Here is a 25083-nt window from a genome sequence, read left to right as displayed (position 1 = left end):
GAGAATATATTTGAAAATGAAAGATCCGATAAAGGCTTGACGTCCAGAATATATAAAGAGTTCACATGCCTCAACAAACAAAAAACAAATAACCCAATTAAAAAATGGGCAGAGGAACTGAACAGTTCTCTAAAAAAGAAATACAGATGGCCAACAGACACATGAGAAGATGCTCCACATCGCTAATTATCAGAGAAATGCCAATTAAAACTACAATGAGGTATCACCTCACACCAGTAAGGATGGCTACAATCCAAAAGACAAACAACAACAAATGTTGGCAAGGTTGTGGAGAAAGGGGAACCCTCCTACACTGCTGGTGGGGATGTAAATTAGTTCAACCATTGTGGAAAGCTGTATGGAGGTCCATCAAAATGCTCAAAACAGACCTACCATTTGACCCAGGAATTCCACTCCTAGGAATTTACCCTAAGAACGCAGCAATCAAGTTTGAGAAAGACAGATGCACCCCTATGTTTATCGCAGCACTATTTACAATAGCCAAAAATTGGAAGCAACCCAAATGTCCATCGGTAGATGAATGGATAAAGAAGATGTGGTACATATACACAATGGAATACTACTCAGCCATAAGAAGAGGGAAAATCCTAGCATTTGCAGCAACATGGATGGAGCTGGAGAGTATTATGCTCAGTGAAATAAGCCAAGCGGAGAAAGAGAAATACCAAATGATTTCACTCATCTGAGGAGTATAAGAACAAAGGGAAAACTGAAGGAACAAAACAGCAGCGGAATTACAGAACCCAAAAATGGACTAACAGGTACCAAAGGGAAAGGGACTGGGGAGGATGGGTGGGCAGGGGGGTATAAGGGGGGGGAGAAGAAAGGGGGTATTAAGATTAGCATGCATCGGGGGGAGGGAGAAAGGGAAGGGAGGGCTCTACAACACAGAGAGGACAAGTAGTGATTCTACATTTTGCTATGCTGATGGACAGTGACCGTAAGGTGGTTTTTAGGGGGGACCTGATATACGGGAGAGCATAATAAACATAGTATTCTTCATGTAAGTGTAGATTAAAGATTAAAAAGAAAAAAAAAAAGAAAGAAAGAAAAGGGGGATTACTCCTTGATAGGATAAAACAATTGGTAAATCAAAGATTAACGCATGCTTTAAATATCCTTAATGTTGATCACTTAAAGGGTGTCAGATGATCAGCTATGGAGGTACTCTTTTCTGATAATATTCCCTTCTCTTAATAAAAATTAAAAAAATAAATAAATAAAGCAGTTCCTGTGTGATGACCTCCAATGAGTTCTACTCAGTGGTATAGAGGGCATGTCAAAGTGTGGGCAAAGGGTCTGTTTGTTTCTATGCAGAAGATGAAGGCCCAGCTTGGCTACCCAGAAAATGAACTAAGATACGATATGAGGAGGAGCTTCCGGCATCAGCACTCTCTGGAGGACTGTGCCGGGGAATGATCATCAAAAAGCCTCCACAGGAATCCGGGCGATGCTGCGGTTGTGGCTGCGTCCACCCCACCGTTTCCTGGACTTGCCATTGGAATGAGGAGGGAGATGTCTAGGCTGGCATGTGCATACAGTGAGACAACGAATTTGACCAGATCTGTACTGTTGGAACTCAATCAGGAGTTGGGAGGGGTGCAAGTTGTAGCGCTCCTAAATCTTATGACTATACTATCTACAGTTAAAAGAACATATGGGATGTGAACAGATCCCAGAAATGGGTTGCTTTGTCTGATTTCTCTCAGACTGTTCAAGTACAGTTGGACAATATCCATCATATCATAGACTAATTTTCACAAATGCCTAGGGTGCCTAAATGGTTTTCTTGGCTTCACTGGAGATGGCTGGTAATTATAGATTTGCTTTGTTTATGTCACTGTATTCCTATTATGTTAATATGTGTGCGCAAGTTAGTTAGTATTTTAAAACCTATACATACTTAAGGTACTCTACAAGAAGATATGTCAAAGAAATAATCAATCCTCCCATCTTTTCTTCCATATGCTACCTCTATAGCTTTTCTTCTTCCTTCCTAATTACAACCCTTAAATAGAATTCGTGCCTCATCTCGAATTTACCGAGCATCATAATTCCTCCAGGTGGTAAAGATACCTCGAGACAAGTGCTGGGCACAGAAGCCACAGGGCATAAATCTGCAAAGAAGTAAAAAGCTAACCTTTTCAAACAATATGGCTTCTCTCTCACTTACCAACTTTACATCTCCCTGTATGGCCCCGGAAGATGACTGGTTAGCCAGAGACGGGTAAGATCCCTCAAGGGAGGAACAACCTAAGACAGGCACAGTTGCAGGGGGGCCATCAGGTGAGAAATTGGGGAACAACAGTGGTGAAGCTTAGAACCTCACCCCCCCTGTGTTGAGAGAAAGCTTCTGCATCCATGGATGTTTTATTGCTCTTGTCTAGCTCGGATCAGCACATAGTCTACAGGCACACACCTGATCATCTACAATTGCTCTCTTACAACACTAAACTATGTTTCCTACCTTTATCTTGCATCTACCTACCACTTCAGCAGTTTATTAAAAATAAAAATAATAATAATAATAAAGGGAGAAATGTGGGATCCACATATAAGTCAAGTATAAAAATCAAACGAATATTCATATTTGACCTGATTGTTTATAGTTCATAATGCGTGATCAGAACCGAAAGTTTGTGATGAATGCCCTTGTACTGTTCACGATGTAAGAACTTATTCACTATGTAAGAATTTGTTCACTATGTAAGAACTTGTTCGTTATGCTTCAGAAGATTGGAGACTGACGAGAACTAGGCTTGAGATGGATTAATGATTGTGCATTGAGCATTGACCCCCCCATACAGAATTTTATTGTTGTTAACAACTATTTGATCAATAAAAATGAGAGATGCCCTCTCAAAAAAAAAAAAATTACAGAAAAGTTGTCTATTTCTATAGCACAGAGTTTAAAGTCAATCTCTATTTTAATGTATCACCTGACCCTTAAATTAAGTATTTTTTACTCATCTAAAAATCATGCTTTTCCTTCCACATTTAATATAAAATGCATTAAACAACATGTGCCACATGTTAAACAGGGAAAAGGTACTTTTTTTTTAGTATTACAAATTGTATTTAAAAGGTATGTTCAATCATTAGTAAGATACTACTTTTTAGTCTATTTAAAATGATCTTTCAAAAACAGAATGCCACTTTTTAAAGATTATTTTTTAATTCCTAAGGGAGTCCATAAGATTACACACTTTTGTGAAGGGATTTGTGAATCAAAAAATAGAGGAAGAAAATCAAGAGATGACTTCTGTGTCTCTTAACAGCACCTGACACAATTCCAGCCCCTAATGCTTATAAGCCTATCAGTAAACAAATTAGAAAATTCTTCATTAGAATGCAAAAAGGACCAAGAGAAATTAATTGGAAAAATTCATTCAACTTAATAGCTGTATACTCTTAATGTCAAATTCTAAAAGGATAAATAGGCAACTCACTCATGACTAAAATTAACTTCTATAAGGGAAAGACAGAATTCTAGATGAGTAAACATGTAAATAAATAGCTAGAATTAAAGTTCACTCAAAATGTGACATGAAAATGGGGTGGGGGATTCACGGGGAGAACAGTGTGTCACAGAGAAGGGACATAGTAGATCTCTGGCAACTTGCTACACTGATGGACAGTGACTGCATTGGGTATGGGGGGAACTTGATAATATGGGTAAATGTAGTAACCACATTGTTTTTTCATGTAAAACCTTCATAAAAGTGTATATCAATCATACCTTAATAAAAAAAATTTTTTTAATGTGACAAGAAAAAACAGAAAACTTAAATAATTAAAAGTGGAAAGAATAAAATCAAACCAGAGTCTCAAGTGTTAAAGGAAAAGCAGTTAAAAGGACATGACAGCAATAAAGTGAAGGGAATGAAAAAAGCAGGACTAATATAAGAAAGACACCCAAAGGAGGAAAAATTATATAAAGTCAGGCTAATAATAAAGGGCTAGTCTTAAATTATAAAGGAAATATGAAAGGAAGAAAAAAACAAAATGCATTTGGAAAATCACAGAAAATGGTAAAGAACATAAGTGAGAAACAAGTTCCATGATAGGTTAGTGGCTGATAAATTTCCAGATACAATTATTTCAAAAAGTACAGCTATAGTTTCACTTAAGTTTCAGAATAATGTCAAGAAGAAAATATGATTTCTGTTGAACCACAGTACCGCTTCCATATTTCTCAAGATTAAATAAAGATAAACTACAAATTTAGTAAATCAGTTGCTCACATTTCTTCAAAATTGTTTTGATGATAAACATACTCTGCTTTTCTCCTACATGTTTGTCTGTCCTCTATGTAGTAGTAAATATAAAGGATTTGCCTATCTTGGGAACCTTTCACAGATATAAAGTTTAAATGTCAGATACCTGCTTTCAAACATGTCATAACTTTTGCAATTATATTAAGACATTCATGCTCGATTTTTCTTTTTTCTCAAACATATTTTTACCTTTTCAAGTAACTAAACTCTACCAGCAATCAGTCAAAAAATTTTAATGTCTATTATGTAATTATTTTACATAAAGTTTTGAGTTTTCACCCAATATAACAACTTCACACAATATAAGCATGCATTTTGTTGCCTCCTCCCATAATTCTATTTCATCCATCACAAAATCAGGGGGTGAATAACTGTCATTTGAAGATGTGACTCTACTAGACTGAAACTGAATGCAGGACAGTCCTCACTGCAACACTTAGTGTTCACCAAATGGCAGGTTCTAGGAATGCACAGGATGTCATTATTCTCACCCCCACTTTCTGGTAACATCTGTATGTCTTCCTTTTCCCTTTCCCTTTCCTTGCTCCTCCTTTCTCAGTGCATGCCATACAACAGAGCCAGACCTCACTCCCTAGCTTCAGAGCAGGTACTCAACTCAGGCCTGATAGTGAGAACTTCCCATGACCCTGTCACAGTGACTGCTTCAGTAAAAGACAAGGGACCAGGGAGCCTTTCACACCTCCTTATTTGCTACAAGCTATAAGAAAGAGTCATTCTTTTCCAGTGGAGGATGCTAAGCTGGTTTGATTTAGCTTCTGGAGACACCACACGAAGACAGCCTTCAAGTGAGGCCAGTAAATACCACTACAAAGCTAAAAGATGGAAGAAGAGGGACCAACTGATTCCCTGGATCCAGCCATGCCTGAAGCCAACAATATCCCTTTGACTTTTCTGTCACATGAACCAATAAATCTTTACCATCTTTGTCTTTTTAGCTTGTCTGGGTGGGGTGTCTGTCACTAAAAGAACTTTAATAGAAATTGTACCCAGTACAATTCACAAATAAAGTGACAATGAATGAGCCCTCAAATGTGAAACTGGCTAAGCAGAGCTGAGGCACAGGGCAGGGGGAACAGCCTCAGCCTCAGCTGGAAGTTGGTAATCCCAATTATGCAATATAAAAGAAATAAGTTAAAACTATTGCCTTTGGTAACTTAGGGTTCAGATCATGTGCCGATCATGATTGGAACATTGGGAGACTTAACAGAAAAATGTCAGGAATTTAGACCATGTTATCAATCCCAAGAGGATAAGGCCCAAACTCCATGGTGTGGAATATAAAGACTTTTTATGATCTGACCTGCATTCCTTTTATAATATAAGGGACAGGAAATCAAACCCTAATTGGTTTAAGAAAAATACAGACTGCAGTACTTCACAAAAGCCAAAAAATACAGCTTCAGACAAGGCCTGATTCATAGATTCAGAAAATCACCAGGTCTTCAGCTCCATTTCTTTGCCATTCTCCTTCTACGAGTTGCTCTTACCTCAGGTGAGCTCCTATCACAACAGCACTGCTAGCTCTAACAGTTCTAGGTCTTAAATCCTCACCACACAGAAGACAAGGCATCTCCTTCACAAAGGCCCACAGAAGAGAGGGGTCTCCAGCAAAAATCCTGAGACTCACTCTGGTTGAGTCAGCTTAGGTCATATGTCTACCTTGAAACAATCACTACAACCTGCGAATGGAATGCCCTGATGGTTTAGCCTAGGTCACAGATATACCCTGAAGCTAACAGCTGTTGGGAAGGTAAATGGGAAGGCCATCATCACACCAGTGATAATGCATCCCTCACAAGTTTTATAATCCAACGACACTCATCTGTGTCCAGTTCTCTACATGTTATGGGTTGAACTGTGTCCCCCAAAAAGATACGATACAGTCCTAAACCACAGTACCTGTGAGTGTGACCCCATTTGGAAACAGGTTCTTTGAAGATGTACTCAAGTTACGATGAGGTCATACTCAGACACCCAACATGACTGGAGTCCTTACAAGGGAAGAGACACATGGAGAATGTCACGTGAGACTGCAGTGGTGAAGGCAGAAACTAATGTGATTCATCTACAAGCCAAGAAAGCCCAAAGACTGCTGGCAATTCCAGAAGCTAAGAGAAAGGCATGGGACAGATTCTCCCTTAGAGCCTCCAGGCAGAGCACAACCCTGTCAACATTTCAAGCTTCTGACCTCCAGAACTGTGAGAAATTAAATTCCTGCTGTTTTAAGCCACCCAGTTTGTGGTACTTTGTTGCAACAAACCCAGAAAACCAATACACTAAGTCGGGGTGATAGTCTCCGTGATTCTTTGCACAGCTCTTTGTTCCTTCCCGAATGCCCTTCACCAGATGGTGCATTAACATCAAACCTCTCAGATCTGCCCAACTGTTCTCTTCTCTTTGATATCTTCCACCCAAATTTGACGACCTCCCAAGAGTCTCTCCACCACATGTTAGCCCAGCACCACATACTGCCTGCATTTTTATTATTAGATTCTAATCACCTGTGCACATAGCTAGCTATCTTCCCTAAAGAATCAGAGCTCCCCAATGGGAAAGCAAGGCCTGATTCCTACCCACCTTCACAACCTGAAGTCGGTGCACAGTACCTCAACATACAATTACTCAGAAGCTAGCTATGAACTGACGCGGTTGGCGACTCATCTCAAAAGAAGGTAACATGTATGAATTCAAGAGAGTTGGCTATTATTTATCGACAAAAACTGAAGATGGGCCTTGAGGTAGAATTCAGATAGAGAAGGAAGAACATGGGGGCAGGGAGGAGGAAAGATGCTGAATTTAACAAATATGCAGAAAAACTACAAAAGAGAAGGATTTGGTTAGGGGAAAAGAAATGCGCATAAAGCAGTGGGAGCCTTCTGCTGAGGTAATAAGATGAGCTTAAAAAAAAAAGCACTAAACTATGTTTTCTACCTTTATCTTGCATCTACCTACCACTTCAGCATCTTATTAAAAATAATAATAAGGGAGAAATGTGGGATTCACATATAAATCAAGTATAAAAATCAAACGAATATTCATATTTGACCTGATTGTTTATAGTTCATAATGTGTGATCAAAACTGAAAGTTTCTGTGATGACTGCCCTTGTACTGTTCACCATGTAAGAACTTATTCACTATGTAAGAACTTGTTCGTTATGCTTCAGAAGATTGGAGACTGACGAGAATTAGGCTTGGGGTAGATTAATGATTATACATTGAGCATTGAGTCCCCTATACAGAATTTTATTGTTGTTAACAACCATTTGATCAATAAATGAGAGATGGCCTCTCAAAAAAAAAAAAAAAGACTAAAGAACTGAAGTTCTTAAAAAGACTCATTTTCATTGTTCAAATATATTTTGCAGAGACTAATGTGAAAAAAAAAAGGTTTCTGAGCAGCACAGGGACACATGTTTTCAGGAGATTTATATAACAAAGTGCAAAATGGACTCCAGAAGTACAAGAGACAGCCAGGGTACAACACAAGCAGGTCAACGATGAGGTGAAAGGCCAGGTACATTAGGATGGCAGCAGCAGGAGGGGAAAGGAGCAAATTTCTAAGATTCTATAGGAGACAGAATAAAAGGAAAGAGCAGCAAAGGATTACTCTTTAAGTTTTGACCTTCGCTTTTATCTGAAGTGGGATTTGCTACTGAAATAAGGAAGTACAAAGGGAAAGACTATTTTTTGCAAAGAGGATAAGAAGTTTGGTCTCAGTCATAGCTCATTATGAAGTGATGGTAAAATATCCCAGTGAAGATGCCCAGCAAACATTAGAAGGTAATGAATTTCAGGAGAAACATGAGGACAAAAGACAGATATAGTGGTCATATAGGTAAAGATGACTTTTACTCAAGTTATAAAAAAAATATTGCAGAATTTCATTCCTCATTCAACAAATATTTATTGAACACACAATTATCCCAAGCACTGTTCTAGGATCTGGGAACATAGCAGTGAGCAAAGCAAAACTGATAAAAATCCCTGCCCTCAAGGAACTTATATTCTACTGGGGAAAACAGACAAGTCTATTTGATTCATGAACATAGATTTAAGGCTTTAGGTTGATACTGCTTAGTAATTATTGTAAGCAAAAAAAATTATTTTTATTTTACTTTTTTACTTTTTTCAACTTTTATTTTCCAGAATTTTCATTTCACTAGTTAAAAAGGCATTTAGGTCCTCAGACCAACAGCCAGACAGGTTCGAGTGAATTAAGATATTTTTTAACGCTAGCTTTCCTGTTGTAACAAATCTATTTTCTCTCTTTTGTTTCTCAAAAGAATTAGATCAGCCCTTCCAAAGAATGTTTGTAAAATGGTGACGGAACTCAGAAACAATTAGAAACCAAATGGCACAACGGAGAGCATGGGCTTGGGAATTAGACAAGGTTCTAATGTGAGTTCACATTCCAGTCCAGTTTTTCAGTGTCACCTTGAGCAATTACTCAAAATCCCCAGGCTTTACCCATCTGTGAAATAGTAATAACCTCACTCCAAGGACTAAAAGGGGTAGTTTCTAAGAGGCACTTGACACAGCACATGGAAATAATGTAGAAATGCCGGTGGCGGCTATGCTGAGACAACTACTACTAACACTGCATGAGTTGGGCACAAAACAAATGCTTAATAAATGCCTACTTCTCTTTTCCTCCCATAGAAGGTTAAGTCTTAACATCATAGGGAACTGTAAGGCTCCAATTCACTAGGTTATTCTATTCTATCCTCCCAAAAGTTTTGTATGGCAGGAACATAAAAGAATTAAATGCATATTAACTTTATAAATGGGCTTAGCATCTTTATTCTCTAACTTTATGGGACAAATTCATCCTTCAAAGAAAAATTTCGATGGTGATGCCACAAGGACAAAAAAAGATCACTGAATTATGAAGTCACATAAAAATGAATGAAGTGACACTGCTTTAGAAGTCATCCAGCAGAGATTCGTTTTTATTAAACTAATACCAATAATCTTATCCTCTGTAACGAATCATTTCTGTAGTATTCATTTAGAAAAACGTTAAGTGATTTGCTAACTATAATCAAGCAATAATCCAAAGTTTATACAACACCCTCAAACTTGTCCTGAAGATTAAATGTCACAATGTATATGAAATGCTTGACCCAGGTTCCTGCATACAGTACACACTCAGTGAGAACTTCGGTGAAATTGAATTATTTTTACTGTACATCCTTTCAACTAATGAAAAAGGCCTTATCATAGCAATTATAACACAGGATGTATGGAGCCAAAAAATTTTTTAAATACTCCAACTTGATGCCATTGCAAACCAGAAAGGTTTTCATTTTTATGTCTCTTAATTTAATAATGAAGAGGTTTGTGAGTTAAATCAAGATACATACCACTATAATCAAAATCAACATTTCAGTCTAAATATCCTTCAACTAAAAATTAAAGGTTATTTTCAAAGGCCAGAGACATAAGCTCCTCTTACTTTCACATTTAAAAATGCAAATTCTAGAAGCCCACAAAGTATAATGGAATTATCAAAACCAAAGTCATAACTGTTATGTTTTTCCCAGGAAAAAGCACTGACACCAGCTTGAATTGGCTCATGTAAAGTCCACACTAACCAGGGAAACCCCTTCACTCAAGCGTGACACCATTTGAGACAGTGTCAGGACTGCCTATTCCCCACAACGAGTGGCTCTTCTCCAATCCTCTGGACTATCCATGTAGACATTCAGATCTGCTCCTTCCTTCTCCCTGGCAACCTCCCTCATGTGTAGATGACGTCAACGCTTACACCTTCCTGCCAGATGGATACTCTGAAAGCACCCAATCTCAGTATGTGCGAATTTAAACTCATCTCAGATATGCTCCACCTGTACCACTCTATTAATTGTATCACCATCCTCTCAATCGCCCAAGATAGAACCTAATTTTCCTTCCCTCACCTAACCCTCCCTCCATTCCCACAGCCTATCTCATGCTCTCTTTATCGCCACCCTGACCCAGGCCAACAGTACATCCTAGTTGCCCACCATCTCTTGTGCTTAAAAATGAGTTCACCTACCCTGAACAGTACAGGCTGATCTTGCTATGCATGTCCCTCCACACCCTGTGGGCCCCCACTGCCTACCAAGAAATCACAGATTTTCAGAACTTAAAGGACTCTGGTCTGACACAACCACCCATTTGCCTGCCCTTGGAAGCTCCTCAAACGCAAAATGTTCTGAGTTCCTTACCTTCCTGCTCCCAGCTCTTATAAAGGCCTATAATGTCATGAGAATGAGAGTGAACTATGTCATTCCACTGCTAATGAGCTAAAAGTCAAAATCCTCAACCCAACCCACAGGGCTCCACATGGCCTGGCTCCTGCCCATCTCTCGAGTCTTGCCATGCTCCCCCTTTGCTCTCTCTCCTAGCCACTTGGTCTTCCATCCAGCCTGCCACGATCTCTCTCATCCCCAGCCTCTGTACATACTGGCCCCTCAGTACCCCATACTTCACACAGGTAGTGCCATTCCACCCCGGACCTCAACTCAAAAGTCACTTATTCAGCCCCTAACCTTACCATTCCAAACTAAGTCAAGTCCTCTGTCCCCTGCTCTTCACCTCTACAGTCTAAAGCAAAAGCATTAACAAATTCATTATTGGATTTCTTATTCCCAAACTAGATTGTAAGCTCCACGAGTGCATAACTGTCTCTCTTGTTTACAATTGTATCTCACAACCCAGCATGGAGTAACCTTCAACAAATGTGTAGATTAATGTAGCTCATAAATCAGAACACTGTTATGAGACCAGCCCCACTAGACACTGAATGTGAAATCACTTGGTTTCTCCATTACCATAGAGAACTCATCTCAACGTTCTCTGTGCTCCTTTGAAGATCTGACATTATAAGAGTTAGAATTCTACTATTCCAAACTTCTCTCAACTCTCTTCTATATAGCCTGTTACCAGCAATGCTTTACTTTCTAGTCTCCAGTTTTGTTGGCATCCTTCCTTTCATCTGTAATAGTCTTCCCAGCTACACATTTCCTAAGTCTGCTTGGCCTAAAGTGCTCAAATCCAATGTCACCTCCTCCTGAAAGCCTTCCTTGCATCCCCCCGGCTAGTCACAACTTCTATGCCCCTGAATTGCCACAGGTTCTCCATTGCCTCGTTCAGGCCTCAGATCAAAAGTCACTTCAAATGAGAGGCATCTCCTAAAGTTGCCCAGGAATAATAATTCTCTATCAGACCATCTTGTCTACTTTCTTGACAGTATTTACCATTATCTGAAATTATCTTGTTCATTTCTATCACCATCTACTTGTTAACTGTCTCCCCCACTAGAATGTAAGACCCATGAAAGTAGGGACCCTGTCTTGTTCACCCTATTTCCCCATTCCTTCACATCTGACATAAAAAATCTTCAGCAAATATATGCCAAAGGCATGAATGACCTGTACCCCTATGACTAGGGTTATTAGTAGTACATTTGTTTCTCTTGCAATATTCCAAACTCCCTGTGGACTAGGCCAAAGTCTGGTTCATCTATTTGTTTATGCATATTACCCGGAAATCTGCACAACTGGAGCAAATAAGAGATAACTACTAACTATTAATGATCTCTTTAAGAGGTACTGTTATGAACCAGGCCAACTAAAAACTCAGTATTTTCTCCAGAAACCAGGGCAAACAGGAACCTCTTTCTATGCCCTCTCTACGACAGACCCTGGTCCAATCTGCTGCCTCTAGTGAGCTTCAAAAGGCTAGTTTCCTCACTTTCCTTTAGCCAACAACCACTGGTTCTTCTATCTTCAATATCTCAAAATCCTACCTTTTCCCTTCTACCTCCAGCCAATAAATCACTTTCAAGGCCCTGTTTTTTCTGAGTATCACATATCTCCAATCAGTAGGAGAACTCATTAGGTGTTAGGGAAGAAGGACGTTAAAACTAAGTGTTTAAGACTGGCTTTCTTACCGTTTCTTTTATACCTCGGTTACCCGAAAGCGGCTCGGTTTCAGGAACAGGCTTTCATGCTCTTTGGGACCCTAAGCTTTCTTGCCGTGCAGCCCGCAGGACCCAAACCCCTTTGGGGTGCTCCCATCCCAGCCTCGAACCTTTTCATCTTCCAATACAGGAAGACCCCAGGCCATAGACGAAGATTTCCCCAGAAGCAAATGGCCCTCAGACACCTTGGAACGGAGCGCGCCTCAGCCTCAGCCTCAGCCTCGGGCCGGGCCCGACCTCCCACACCTCCCTGCACTCACCTAAAGCGGCCCCCGCAGTGCTGGCATTGCTCGCCCACCCAGCCCGCGGGGCAGATGCACTGGCCGGTACCAGGGTTGCAGCGGCCGCCGTTGACACAGGGTCGGTCACATTCCTTGGCCTCGGCCGCGGCTGAGCCCGACACCGTCGCCGCCGCCGCCGCGGCCTCGGCCGCCCAGGGCAGCAGCAGCGGCGGGAGCAGCAGGAGCAGCCGCGGGAGGCGCAGCCCGGCCCCCAGCCCCGGCCTCCCAGCCCCGGTTGTGTCCCAGCCCCGGCGCCGCCCGCCGGTCCTGCCCGCGGGCTCTGTCGTCGCCGGCGTCCTCCTCCTCAGCCTCGCCTCAGTCGCCGCCGCCGCCGCCACCATCTTCCCGGGGCTGAGACGGCGCCCCGCGACCACATACACACACACCGCACGGCCGGCTCCGCTTCGCCTGGCCGTGCGGGGCGGGGCTGTGCGGACGGTGGCTCGGGTGGTCAATCCTAGGGGCGGGGCCAGGGCTGCGCGGCAGGCGGGGCCGACGCGTGCGTGCGTGCGTGCGTGCGTGGGCGGGGCGGGGCATGGGGGCTGGCGTCCTACTGCTCGCGGGGCGCTGCTCGTTGTGCAAGCTAGCCATCGTTGTGCGCTTCCCTACCGTATCCGGTCATCGCACTTCCCAACCCCCTCTGCCTGGGAAGAAGGACCTAGGAGAATGCGTCGTGGTGTGGTGCTAGGAGTGCTACGCTTGAACCTCTGCTTTCTCCTCTGTAAAACAGGGATAACGAGATAACACATGTGTTTAGAATCTAACGTATAAGCTGTGCTCAATAAATATCTAACAGACTGAATGAAGACACACACAGGCTGGCCTCAGGTTGACCCAGCAAAAGACCAGACCCATACACTTTTAAATCTGTGGGGAACTTCAGAGTTACCTTACTCCCCACTATTTGCCCTCTAATGATCTGGGAAAAGAGGGCAACATAAAATTAGGAACTGGAACCCCTTCAGTCCACACATCTGTCCCTAGATCCCTTTCTGTCAAGTATTTTGTTACTTTGCTGGCCCGCAGTGAAAGATGCCTCCTGGTAGTATAACCTCCTGTGATCCTGGATCCTGGACTGGACCTATGACTCAATTTAACCAATAGAAGAATGTGGCGGAAGTGACAATGTGCCAGTTCCAGATACCTGCCTTCAGAATACCTGATAAGCTTAATTTTTAGCTGTTCATAATCCTGAGCTGCTCTGCCTCTTACACCTTGCTGTAACGAGAATACATGCAGAGATCATATGGACAGGGAAAAGCCCTGTTACCACCAAGAATTAAGGCCCCAGACATATGAGCCTGGTGGACCCCTCCTAGCTGAGGTACCAGTCAGGAGGGAAGAAGCCTTTTTGGTTGTTTCAATCATCTGGGCTGTTGCTCATTACCTAGAACAGAGATACATCTTTCCTACTGTGCCTTATCCAAAATCCTCAGAAATGATCAACTGGCTGCTGTGTGTAAGACTAAGTTTCAGACTTTCTTTACACAGCAATAGATAACTAGAACATTGTCTGACATAAGCCTTGTGCTGTGAGGAATATTCCTATGGCAGTTCCCTCAGTTTGGACACCTTGCAGTCCCTGGAAAACAAAGCCTCTCATATACCTGTGAAACCTCTCATCTTTACCTTAGAGTGCAGGATTCTAAGATTCTAGGACATATCCCCACATCCATAATCAGGTCCTGACCTTCCTCACTTTGCATCCCTACAGTCCTGATAAAGCTGAACTGCACAACAGTCTCACACACACACCCCTCCACCCATAGTCCTTTTAGTCCTACAAAAAACCTATTGTTCAGCCTAGGCCCTACCACTTACATTATGGCTTACAGATTATGTTTTTTGCTGCAATGTCCCTATGGGGCTATATAGAATGAGGTAAGGAGGTGGAAGACATAGCCCTACCCTCTGGCAAGGCCCCAGTCAGAAGTGGGAGGCTGACATGGAGCCATGCCCTAGCTTCAGGAAGTACAGTTCCCACCAGTCCTCCAGGCCAGAAGTGGAACCAGCCTTTCCTTTCTCTCCTGCACAGCAAAACTGAACCCAGACTATGAAGTTTCACATGATTTTACCAACACTCAGAGATAACGAAAAACAGTTTGCATCCACAGAGCAGCAATATGGCTGTCCTGGAAGCTTGCTGCAGCAACATTCTCTTTCTTATTTTCTTAATCTATTCCCTTCTGTGGTTCTTTTCCCTTAGCCTTCAAAAATAAACAAAATCTTACCTTGACTTGTGAAGGGAAGTATTGCTATCTTCTTTTTCTTTACTGTTCTCATAATCCCCTACACTTTCTTATTTGTGTATGATGGATTAAAGGGTGCTGCAAATTCTTTTACACTCCTTTCATACAGTGACAGGGACTAATCCCCTCTCCCACAAACACACTCCTTGAATCTGGGTTGGCTTTAATGTTTGCTTAACCAAGAGATCATGAGAGAAGTAAGGTGCTGGGACTTCTGAATCTAGGTCATAAGTTTTGCAGCTTCATCCTGAGTGTTTTGGAACACTTGCTCTGTGGAAATCCAGCTACCATAAAAGAAGTCCTGCTACTCTGAGATTGACATGAGGAAGCCAGCCCTGAGTGGTTCCAGCCCCCAACAGTTTGAGTCTTTCCAAGTGAAGCCCCAGACTCTTACGAATGCTGAACCTGAAATTTGTAATATTTCCAGAATATGTCACCTGGCTTTAGTGCATCTGCATCCTCAGGGGTGGAGAGAAGTATGGCTTTAGGGCATCTGCATATCAATAGACGTTCCTCAGGGTGGATAGCAGTTCATCTCCATATCAATGGGTAATTATCTGGGCATCAGAAGGCTTATTTGAACCTGAGAAATGAGGGGGAGTGGTGGTTTTGCGACGCAGCCGGGCTGCAATTTGTAAGCAATAAACAGGTTTTAAACTGTATTTCTCCCTTTGACTGATTTCGGTTTTTGAGAGATTTTGCCCCAGGATTTCCTCTCCCCAGAACCGCCCCCCCTGCCAAATTGCAGATACACAAGCAAAATAAATTAGTACATCTTAAAGCCACTAAATTTTGGGATGGTTTGTTTCGGGATAGCAACAGACTACCAGAATACTCTGTAACTTGCTTCTTCCAAAGACAAAAACAAGGTACGGTTGATCAGAATTAAGAGTGGTTGTGAGACAGAGACCATGGGCTTAGACAGAGTAGTGTGAGGGCCTCCGGAAACAGCAAGGCAAGATATTGACAGTCAAAGCAATGTAACAATGTAAAGTTTCTATCAAAACTCTGTGTTCAGCATTATGCAAAGTCAAGGTCACACTAATTCTCTAGGGTAAAGATACTAGACTAGAAATATAGACATCTTCAGTGAGATCAATTGAAGGTCAAAAGGGCAGAAGCAACTTGGCCTGGAATGTTTGAGTGTTCAGCAAGGGTATTTCAGCATAACCCATGACTTCACTGTAAACAGCCCTAGCAAACAGACAACAACCCAGCCCACCTTGAGGGCAGGGCAGGTGGTACAAGTCCACACCCTAAGCCCTCAGTTCCCAAAAATCCTCAACTGCCTATAAATCCCCTAGACAATGCACCACCCTGGGCTCTCTTGTCCCCTCCTGGCATGAGCCAGGACCTCTTTCCTCTCACTTTATTTCTAAATAAAAGCCTCTACCCTGGCTCTCCTACCTTGGGTGTTTACTAAATTCATTCTTCAATTCCGCAAACAAGAACCACGGCATCAGTTGTATAATTATATATACTAGGTAATGTACAGTTAGTCATCCATATGTAATATACAGTGGGTTCTGATATTATTGCCTCATCACTTCTCATGAGGGGTCACTGCAGTTCCAGAAGCACTTCTGTTGGATTCTTCATGTCTTATCACCAACGTTTTGTGGCTCTTCTACCTGAAATCCCATGCCACCTTTTTCTCCACTAGCCTTTAATCAAGGTAGCCACTTCCAGATCCCAGGAACTTTAATGCCAATGGCAAAGAATTCCTAGCCTTTGATCTGAAACTAATCTAAGTCCAGACCTAAACTAAAAAGAGTCCTCACCAACTGCATGACCAAGGAGCTTTGCATCCACTAAGATGGTTTGAAGTTGCCCCTACCATTTTTATTTTCACTCAAGAAAGGCAGGCTCTCTGTTTGTGTGTCCCTTTTGTTCTTTTTGCTTTCCTGTCATCATTTTCCTTATCTTTGCTAGCATTGTCTCTAGGTCAAGGGCGTGGATGGATTTTATAATTTTGGGCTTTTACTCATACAATGTAAATAAGACAAATGCCCTAGAAGCAGAGCGTGAAACAAGATTTGAGTGCATAATTTCTTAGGAGAGTGCTTTCCCAAGAAAGGCAATTAATGAAACAGGATAGAGCAGAGAAGGGAGGTGCCCAAGGATGTGGTCTTATCTAGTTAAGCTTCAGTCTGACCATATGGAGAGCCCTGGAGCATGAACTGTACCATAGAGTTGATCCCACATTGAGGCAAGAGGGCCAACATTTCATACACATATCTCATTTAACAGCTAACACAGGCAAAAGAAGGATCCAGTAAAGGAAATTTGGGAGGGGTACCAGTAGTCTACATCATATAAAGAATATTTATTGGGCACTAGATAACAAGGATGAATACTGTCCTGGTAAGAGCTATCTATCTGATCAGCTATATGACCTTCCTCAATCCTCAAAAGACCTCACTTTGCCCTATTTGAAATGTCAACGTACTTCAGTATGTCAAAGGTCTACTTACACTTTAAGTCTACGTGGGACAAAGCAATTCCCCTGACTATAGACATCAGGGTCTCACCTAACAGGTAAGGTACTCTATTGCCTATGAAAAAGGCTGATCCTGAAAGATAGGAACAAACACAGCTGGAAGGGTTCCATATAGGAATGAAGCTCCACTGGGTATCAGCTCCCATGTGAGGGACAGGCCAACTTACAAACATAAAATCCAATAGGCCTTGGTAGCCTTTACAGGAAAGTGCTTAGGGATCTTTGACCTGGGAGCACAGGGCTAGCCCTTTGAGCTGTTGGCAAAGCTTCTGGTGGCCTCCACTGACAAACCCTGCTAACACAGGAAGTGGCCTTTATGTCAGCTCAAGGGACAAGACCCAGCATTGGGAAGAGATCACAAATTTAAAAGCAAAGGACTTGAAATTGCTATTGGATAAATTGAACACATACTCCCTCCCCCTAATTTCTACAATAGAGAACAGAAAGCTTTCTCCTATACATAAGACATTATAAAAACAGAAAAAGAGTTAAAAGTCAACAGCCCTGATAAAATGCAGCCATGAGGAAGGACTTCAAATCAGCAGTTTCCATACTGAAGCCATCGTTCTTGACAAAAATTTCTCAGAATTATAAGTAATATCCTGTATTAGTTTCCTGTGACTGTCGTAACAAATTACCACAAATTTGGTGCCAAACAACAGAACTTTATTTTCTCACAGTTTTGGAGACTAGAAGTCCGAAATCAACAGTATCAACAGGGTCACATTCCCTCTGGAAACTCTAGGGAAGAGTCCTTTCTTGCCTGTTCCAGTTTCTGGTTGTTGGCATTCCTTGGCCTTATTAACTTGTGGCCAGACCACTCCAATCTCTGCTTTTGCCATCATATTGCTTTCTCTGTATTGTCTTTCCTGTGCATGTCTCTTATAAGGACACTTGTCACTGTATTTAGGGCTCACTGAGATAATCCAGATGATTTCCTCCTCATCTCAAGATCTTAATTAATTACATCTACAAAAACCCTTTTCCTGATATGGTAACAGTCACAGGTTCTGGGTATTAGGATGTGGACATACTTTGGGGGAGCCACTACTCAGGCCACTGTACAACCCTACATAGAAAGTCAACTCATTCAATTTATTCATTTCTGCAACTAATATTTATTGGCTGGCTACTACATACCAGACACTGATCTAGGGAGGCAGCAGTGAAAAAGCACATAAAAATCTCTGCCTTTCTTCACACCTATTAGATTGGCTGCTCTAAAAACAAACAAAAAACAGAAAATAACAAATGGCAAGAATATGGAGAAACTGGAATCGTTGTGCACTGTTAGCAGGAATGTAAAATGGTATAGCCTCTATGGGAGAGAGTTTGGCAGCTCCTCAAAATATTAAAAATAGAATTACCACATGATCCAGCAATGCCATTTGTGTATTTAACCAAAATAATTGAAACCAGGATCATGAAAAGAGATTTGTACACCCATGTTCACTGCGACATTATTCATAATGGCCAAGAGGAGGAAGCAACCCAAATGTCCAACAATAGATGAATGGATAAGCAAAATGTGGTGTATACATAAATGGAATCTTGTTAAGTAAGCCTTAAAAAGGAAACAAATTCTGACATATGCTACAACACAGACGAACATTAAAGATGTTATGCTAAGTGAAATAAATTAGTCATGAAAATATAAATACCATGTAATTCCACTATATCATGTGTCTAGAGTAGTCAAATGCAGAGATAGAAAATAGAATGGTGGTTGCAAGGGGCTGAAGGAAGAGGAAAAATGGACAGTGGGGTATAGAGTTTGTTTTGCAAGATGAAAAAGTTCTAGAGATCTGCTGTAAAACAGCAGATTGAATATACTTAATACTGAACTGTATACTTAAAAATGGTTAAGATGGCAAATTTCATGTTGTGCTTTTTTTTATGGTGTAATTTCTTATTATTTAATGCACTGCTCTTTATTTTGAAGAACATTATGTTTACTAGGCTCTCCCCTTCACCAAGTCCCCCCAACAAACCCCATTATAGTCACTGTCTATCAGCGTAGCAAGATGTTGCAGTATCACTACTTGTCTTCTCTGTGTTGCACAGCCCTCCCCTTTCCCCCACCCCCCACATTATACATGCTAATCATAATACCCCCTTTCTTCTTCCCCACCCTTATCCCTCCCTACCCTCCCATTCTCCCCAGTCCCTTTCCCTTTGGTAACTGTTGGTCCATTCTTGGGTTCTGTGTTTCTGCTGATGTTTTGTTCCTTCAGTTTTTCTTTGTTCTTATACTCCACAGATGAGTGAAATCATTTGGTATTTGTCTTTCTCCGGTTGGCTTATTTCACTGAGCATAATACCCTCTAGCTCCATCCATGCTGTTGCAAATTGTAGGATTTGTTTTCTTCTTATGGCTGAATAATTTTCCATTGTGTATATGTACCACATCTTCTTTATCCATTCATCTACTGATGGACACTTAGGTTGCTTCCATTTCTTGGCTATTGTAAATAGTGCTGCGATATACATAGGGGTGCATCTGTCTTTTTCAAACTGGGCTGCTGCATTCTTAGGGTAAATTCCTAGAAGTGGAATTCCTGGGTCAAATGGTAAGTCTATTTTGAGCATTTTGAGAAACCTCCATATTGCTTTCCATAATGGTTGAACTAACTTACATTCCCACCAGCAGTGTAGGAGGGTTCCCCTTTCTCCACAACCTCGCCATATGTTGTGCTTTTTTTAAACACTTAAAAAATATTTGCAAAAATCCCTGCCCTCATGGAACAACTGATTAGGTATACTTAAAAAAAAAATCTTTCCTGAAGCATAACACATGTGGAAAAGCAAAGAGATCATCCATATACAGCTCAATGAATTTTCAGAATAAACAGATTCATATTACCAAGGCCTAGGTCAAAAAATAAAACATTACAGAACCCCTCTTGGACCCACTCAGTCACTACCTCCATGAAGGAACCACACTTCTTGACTTCCTATACTATAGATTAGTTTTTGTCAGTTTTTTACTTTATATAAATGGAATGCTTCAGTCTTTTGTATCTGTCTTCTTTCACTCAGCATTATGTTTATGAGATTCATCCATATTGCATATACTAAGTTATTTTTGTTTCTATATTCCATTGTATAGATATACATGGAATTGTATATATACAGATTATATATAATATATATATGGAATTGTATATATACAATGGAATATATATGTGTATATACATACACACACATATATTTATACCATGGAGTATGTACCATAATACGACAACTTATTTAGCTATCTTGCTGCTGATGGACATTTGGGCAGTTTCCAGTTTGAGGCAACTGTGAATAATGATGCCACGTATAGTCCAGGAATCCAGTACAGGTCTCTTGGTGAACACACATACACATTCTTGTTGGGCCTGTACCAGAGGTATGCTGATGTTTAACATGTTTACATGTTAATGTTACATGTTTATGTTAAATGTTTAACAACCACCTCACTGGGGGAAAAAGTCCTCATGTGTAGCATTTTTTTATTTCTGTGGTGTGAATACTCCCACCATGACCTATTTCAAGCTACCAACATGACATCACTAAATTGGAGTCAGGAAGACATAAACCAAATGTGCTCTCACAAGCCAGCAGGAACCCGTGCCAGCCCCGTGTATACCTGGGAAGTCTACTGAGAAACAGATGCCAACACAGAATTAGACAAGCAAGGGACTTATTAGGGGAACTGTTTGTGAAGGATAAAGAGGAAGGAAGCAGGAAAAGGCAGGGAGAAGGTTCAGACTGAAATAAAAAGCTAACAGCTGTGAAGGAAAGGGGGAAGGAAGGGTTGGTTAAGAAGAGTCATAGACAGCAGTACAGTTCCAAGAAGGCTTGGCCAGGCCAATGGGAAATGCTAGAGCCAAAGCTGCCAGTTGGAGTAACCCTGCATCTGGCAAGAATGGACCTGCATTAGCACAAATGCTGTGGTGGAGCCAGAGGGACAGCAGCTAGGCAGTCAGTCAGTTACACTCCCCACAGCAGATTGGACCAGTGTCATTTCATGACCACCATATCTGGCAATATTCCTTCACTCCACCTGCCTGGAGATAAGCAAGATGGCTTCTCAATCAGTATCCTCTCTAGATGTCTTCCTTTTCACAAATTAGATGAACATCTGACTTGGCTGACTTGTTTGGAAGCTAGAGAGGCCCCTTTAGACTGCATAAGCCCTCGGTTTCTTGGAAGAGAGAGAAAGGGATTCAAAAGTAAGACACTGAGTCTCCTCCTAATAAGGATAGATAAGTGTTCTAAATATTAATGAAGAAAAAATAGTTGACCATACTGTACCCTCAACTGATGATTTGAACCTGGAAGGAAAAAACAGAAAAATGAAGTTAGTCAGACATAAACGCTGAAAAAGTCCTTATAATCCAAGTTACAGTTAGTTGTTGAACTAAAAGCAATGTGGTGCTTTTTAAAATATCCACAAGTCCTTTAAAATTTGGAGTTTAATTTCCCTCTCTAGAATAGCGGCCAGGTTTAGCGACTCTCTTCTAACAAATAGAATGTGGTGGAATTATACTGTGACCTCTAAGGCTAGATCATAGAAAAGATAGCTCCTCTGCCTCAGCCTCTCCTTCCCCTTCTCCCTCTCTCTTCAGTGTTTTGGAGGAAGCCAGCAATCATGTCATGAGGACACCCAAGCAGCCTGTGAAGAGGCACAGGTTGGGAGGAACTGAGGCCTTCCACCAAGAGCCAGCACACACTTGCCAGACATGTGTAAGCCAAGTTGGAAGCGGATCCTTTAGCCCTGTTAAGCCTTCAGAGTGTTGCAGCCCTGGCCAACACCTTGACTGTGACCTGATGAAAGACCCTGAGCCAGAATTACCTGATCAAGCTGCCCTTGAATTTCTGACCACAGAAACCATGAAGATAATAAATTGTTACTGCTGTTGTAAGCCACTAAATTTTGAGGGTAATTTGTCTCATGGCAACAGATAACAAATACAGGCAGCAAGGGTTTGGAAGTCCCTTATGTACGCCTACCATGGGAACCGAAGATATTACCACTGAGACAATATGAAAACCTATGAAAAATGTCCATTTCCTTGTTTCCTGCTTTGGCCCATAGAGAAGCCATCTCCTCTCCAAGCTGATTCCCACTGAAGCTCACTGTCCTGGTGCCACCTGAAGCACCATCTCTGTTTCTACTGCTTACCCAAGGCCCTGATGCAGATGGCTGCCAGGGCTGTGATTGAGGCTTCTCACGCCTAAACACAGGTCCCCATCTCATGCTGCTGCTGAGCCAGGGGAACCAACTCCCATCATTTGAAAAGCCCCTGGCAGCAATGCAGCCCCACATTACAGCAAAGTGGTTATTGCCTCACTTGCACTATGACTGTGGCAGGAATCCCAGTGTCGGGGAGAGGTGGCAGATAACACTGTGTACAGAATGAGCTGACCAAAAGCCTGGCCAGAGACTAGAGGTATGGCCCAGATTGCATTGTTTACCAAGTTAAACAGGGGGAAGCCAGATTAGCATATCAAAAATGACTCAAGAAACAGGGAGTTTAACTATGAACTCCAGCAAGTCGGGGCCAAGGGCATTGATTATAGGTGAGGTTCAAAGAGGACAGAAAGCATGAGCAGGAGATCCATGAGCTGAGTCCTGGACTAAGAGCAGCTTTGAAGTCTGTACCATGGTCTGGTGCCCCACCTTAGGGCTGGCTTGAAGCCATCTAGCCCCTTGCCCCCTTTGCATTTCAGAAAAAGCCCCCTCACTTTGTTTCACATGGCAAGTTCCCACAGAGTTGCCAGGGCTCAGACTCTGTCTGTTACTAGCAAGGAGGCTTGAAAACTTTTATGTTAGTTTAGGTTCCCCTAGAAGAAAGCCTTGAGACAAGGATTCAAGGTTAATATACAATATAATCCCAGGAAGCAGGGAGGGGAGCGGGGAAGTGAGACAGGAAAGGGAAGATAGTCCCAGTACAGGGTGTGTTATCAAACCAGTTACTTGTGTGAGCAATCGGAGCTTAATTGCACAGGGGAAGCTCTGGGAAATGGTATAGGACACATGCCGCAGAGAGGTAAGGGTACTAGAGTATTTGAGGGTGTTTATACACTAACTACCATCAGCCATTGCTGAGGGCTGCCAGGGGAGGGGTGTTAGTTACCATGGGGATCAACGCAGAGATGCAGATACTGGTTGATCAATCTTTTATTTGTTTATTGGTCATTTAGGTCTCCCCTTCTGTGAATTAGGCATTCATATCGTTTGCCCATTTTTTCCTATTGGGTTGTTTATCTTTTTCTTATTGATTTGTAGGAGTTAATTATATATTCAGATACTAATCTTTTTCTATTATATGTGTAACAAATACATACTTTCCAGGTTTGGGTTTATCTTTTCACTCTATGGTATCATCCAATAAATAGTTCTTCTTTTGTAATGTAGATGAATTTGTCAGTCTTTTCTTTATAGTCTGTGCTTTTCACATCTTGTTTAAGAAATCTCTTTTCTTACCTTGAGGTAACAATATACTGGGCATGTTGTTTTTCACAGATAGTCTTTAATCCACCTGGAAATTATTTATATGATTATGCAATGTAGGAATTCAATATTTAATTTTTATAATGGAGAATGTCAAATTAAAATAGAACAGTACAAATTAACAGTTTATATCACACATCTCTGTGCACAACCCCAATCCTCTCAGACTCAACACCCAGCTTTAATTATTAACTTGTTTCAGTTGACCATTGCTCTGTAACAAATTACCCCCAAACTTAGCTAACTAAAACAGTAATAAACATTCATGACCTCACACAGTTTCTGTGGGTCAAGATTTCAGGAGTGACTTACTTGGGTAGTTCTGGCTCAGGCTCTGTCATGAGGCTATTAGTCAAGTTGTTAGCCTGGGCTGCTGTCATCTGAAGACTTAACTGGGACTAAGGTGACTCACATAAGGCTACTAAGATGTTGCCAGGGAGCATCTGTTTCTTGCCACATGGACCTCTCCATAGAGTTGCTAGAGTGTCCTCACAGCATGGTGGCTGGCTTGCCCCTAAATGATCCAAAGGAGAGCAAGGTGGAAGTTGAGTGACAATTTTGACATAGTCTTAGAAGATATACAAGATCACGCAAGCGTATGCTGAATACAATGTACACTTCCACTACATTGTATTCATTAGAAACAAGTCACTAAGTCCTACCCACACTTAAGGAAAGAGAGACTAGGTCCCATTTTTTAAAGAGAGTAATATCAGAGTTAGTGGACTTTTTTCCCCCAACTGTATTAGTCTTTTTTTATTCTTTTGGTAATCTCTCCCAGAGTTAACTACTTCTGTTTGTAGGTGATTAAATGTGTAGGGAATCCACTTCAAATGCTGGCACTGCTCTGAGATTGGTCTTTTCCCTTTACTTCACTCAGAATTAAGACTTTTGATTCTTGGTTTTTATATTCCAATCTCCGAAATAGTTTTCACTGTAGACGTTATCTGAAGACAGTCTTATGCTTTCTAGTAGTGGTCTACAACCAAGCTCTAACTTCTCCAGGAACACTGTACAAGATGGGTTTAAGTACGTATTAAGTTAAGAGGCATTCTCTCAAATGAGTTTAAATGCATTTTATTTTTAGACAACCTACATTACATGTTTTTTCTTTAAAACAATGCCTCCACTCCATAAATCAAGGTCAAAATAAATGAAGAGCTTGAGATGACATCAGTCTCATTTATCTAAGTCCTGGTGTTGTATGGATGAAAAGTGTCAGCCAGTTACGATGACAGGTCATAGAGCCAAACAGCCAAATTTG

General features: G+C 41.4%; 1 protein-coding gene across 7 annotated transcripts in view; it reads right to left on the bottom strand.

The window, feature by feature from the left end:
- ATRN (attractin) overlaps nt 1-12994 on the bottom strand; it is a 177829-nt gene extending 164835 nt beyond the window's left edge. For all 7 annotated transcript variants that reach the window (XM_073236857.1, XM_073236853.1, XM_073236855.1 and 4 more), the window contains exon 1: nt 12548-12994. In XM_073236857.1, the coding sequence (XP_073092958.1) occupies nt 12548-12909 (362 nt within the window). In that variant the 5' untranslated portion in view covers nt 12910-12994. The remainder of the gene's footprint in view (nt 1-12547) is intronic.
- Between the last annotated feature and the right edge of the window lie 12089 nt (nt 12995-25083).

The sequence above is a fragment of the Manis javanica genome, chromosome 5, assembly GCF_040802235.1.
Source record: "Manis javanica isolate MJ-LG chromosome 5, MJ_LKY, whole genome shotgun sequence".
Taxonomy (NCBI): Eukaryota; Metazoa; Chordata; class Mammalia; order Pholidota; family Manidae; genus Manis; species Manis javanica.
This window is presented reverse-complemented; position numbering and strand designations above follow the sequence as displayed.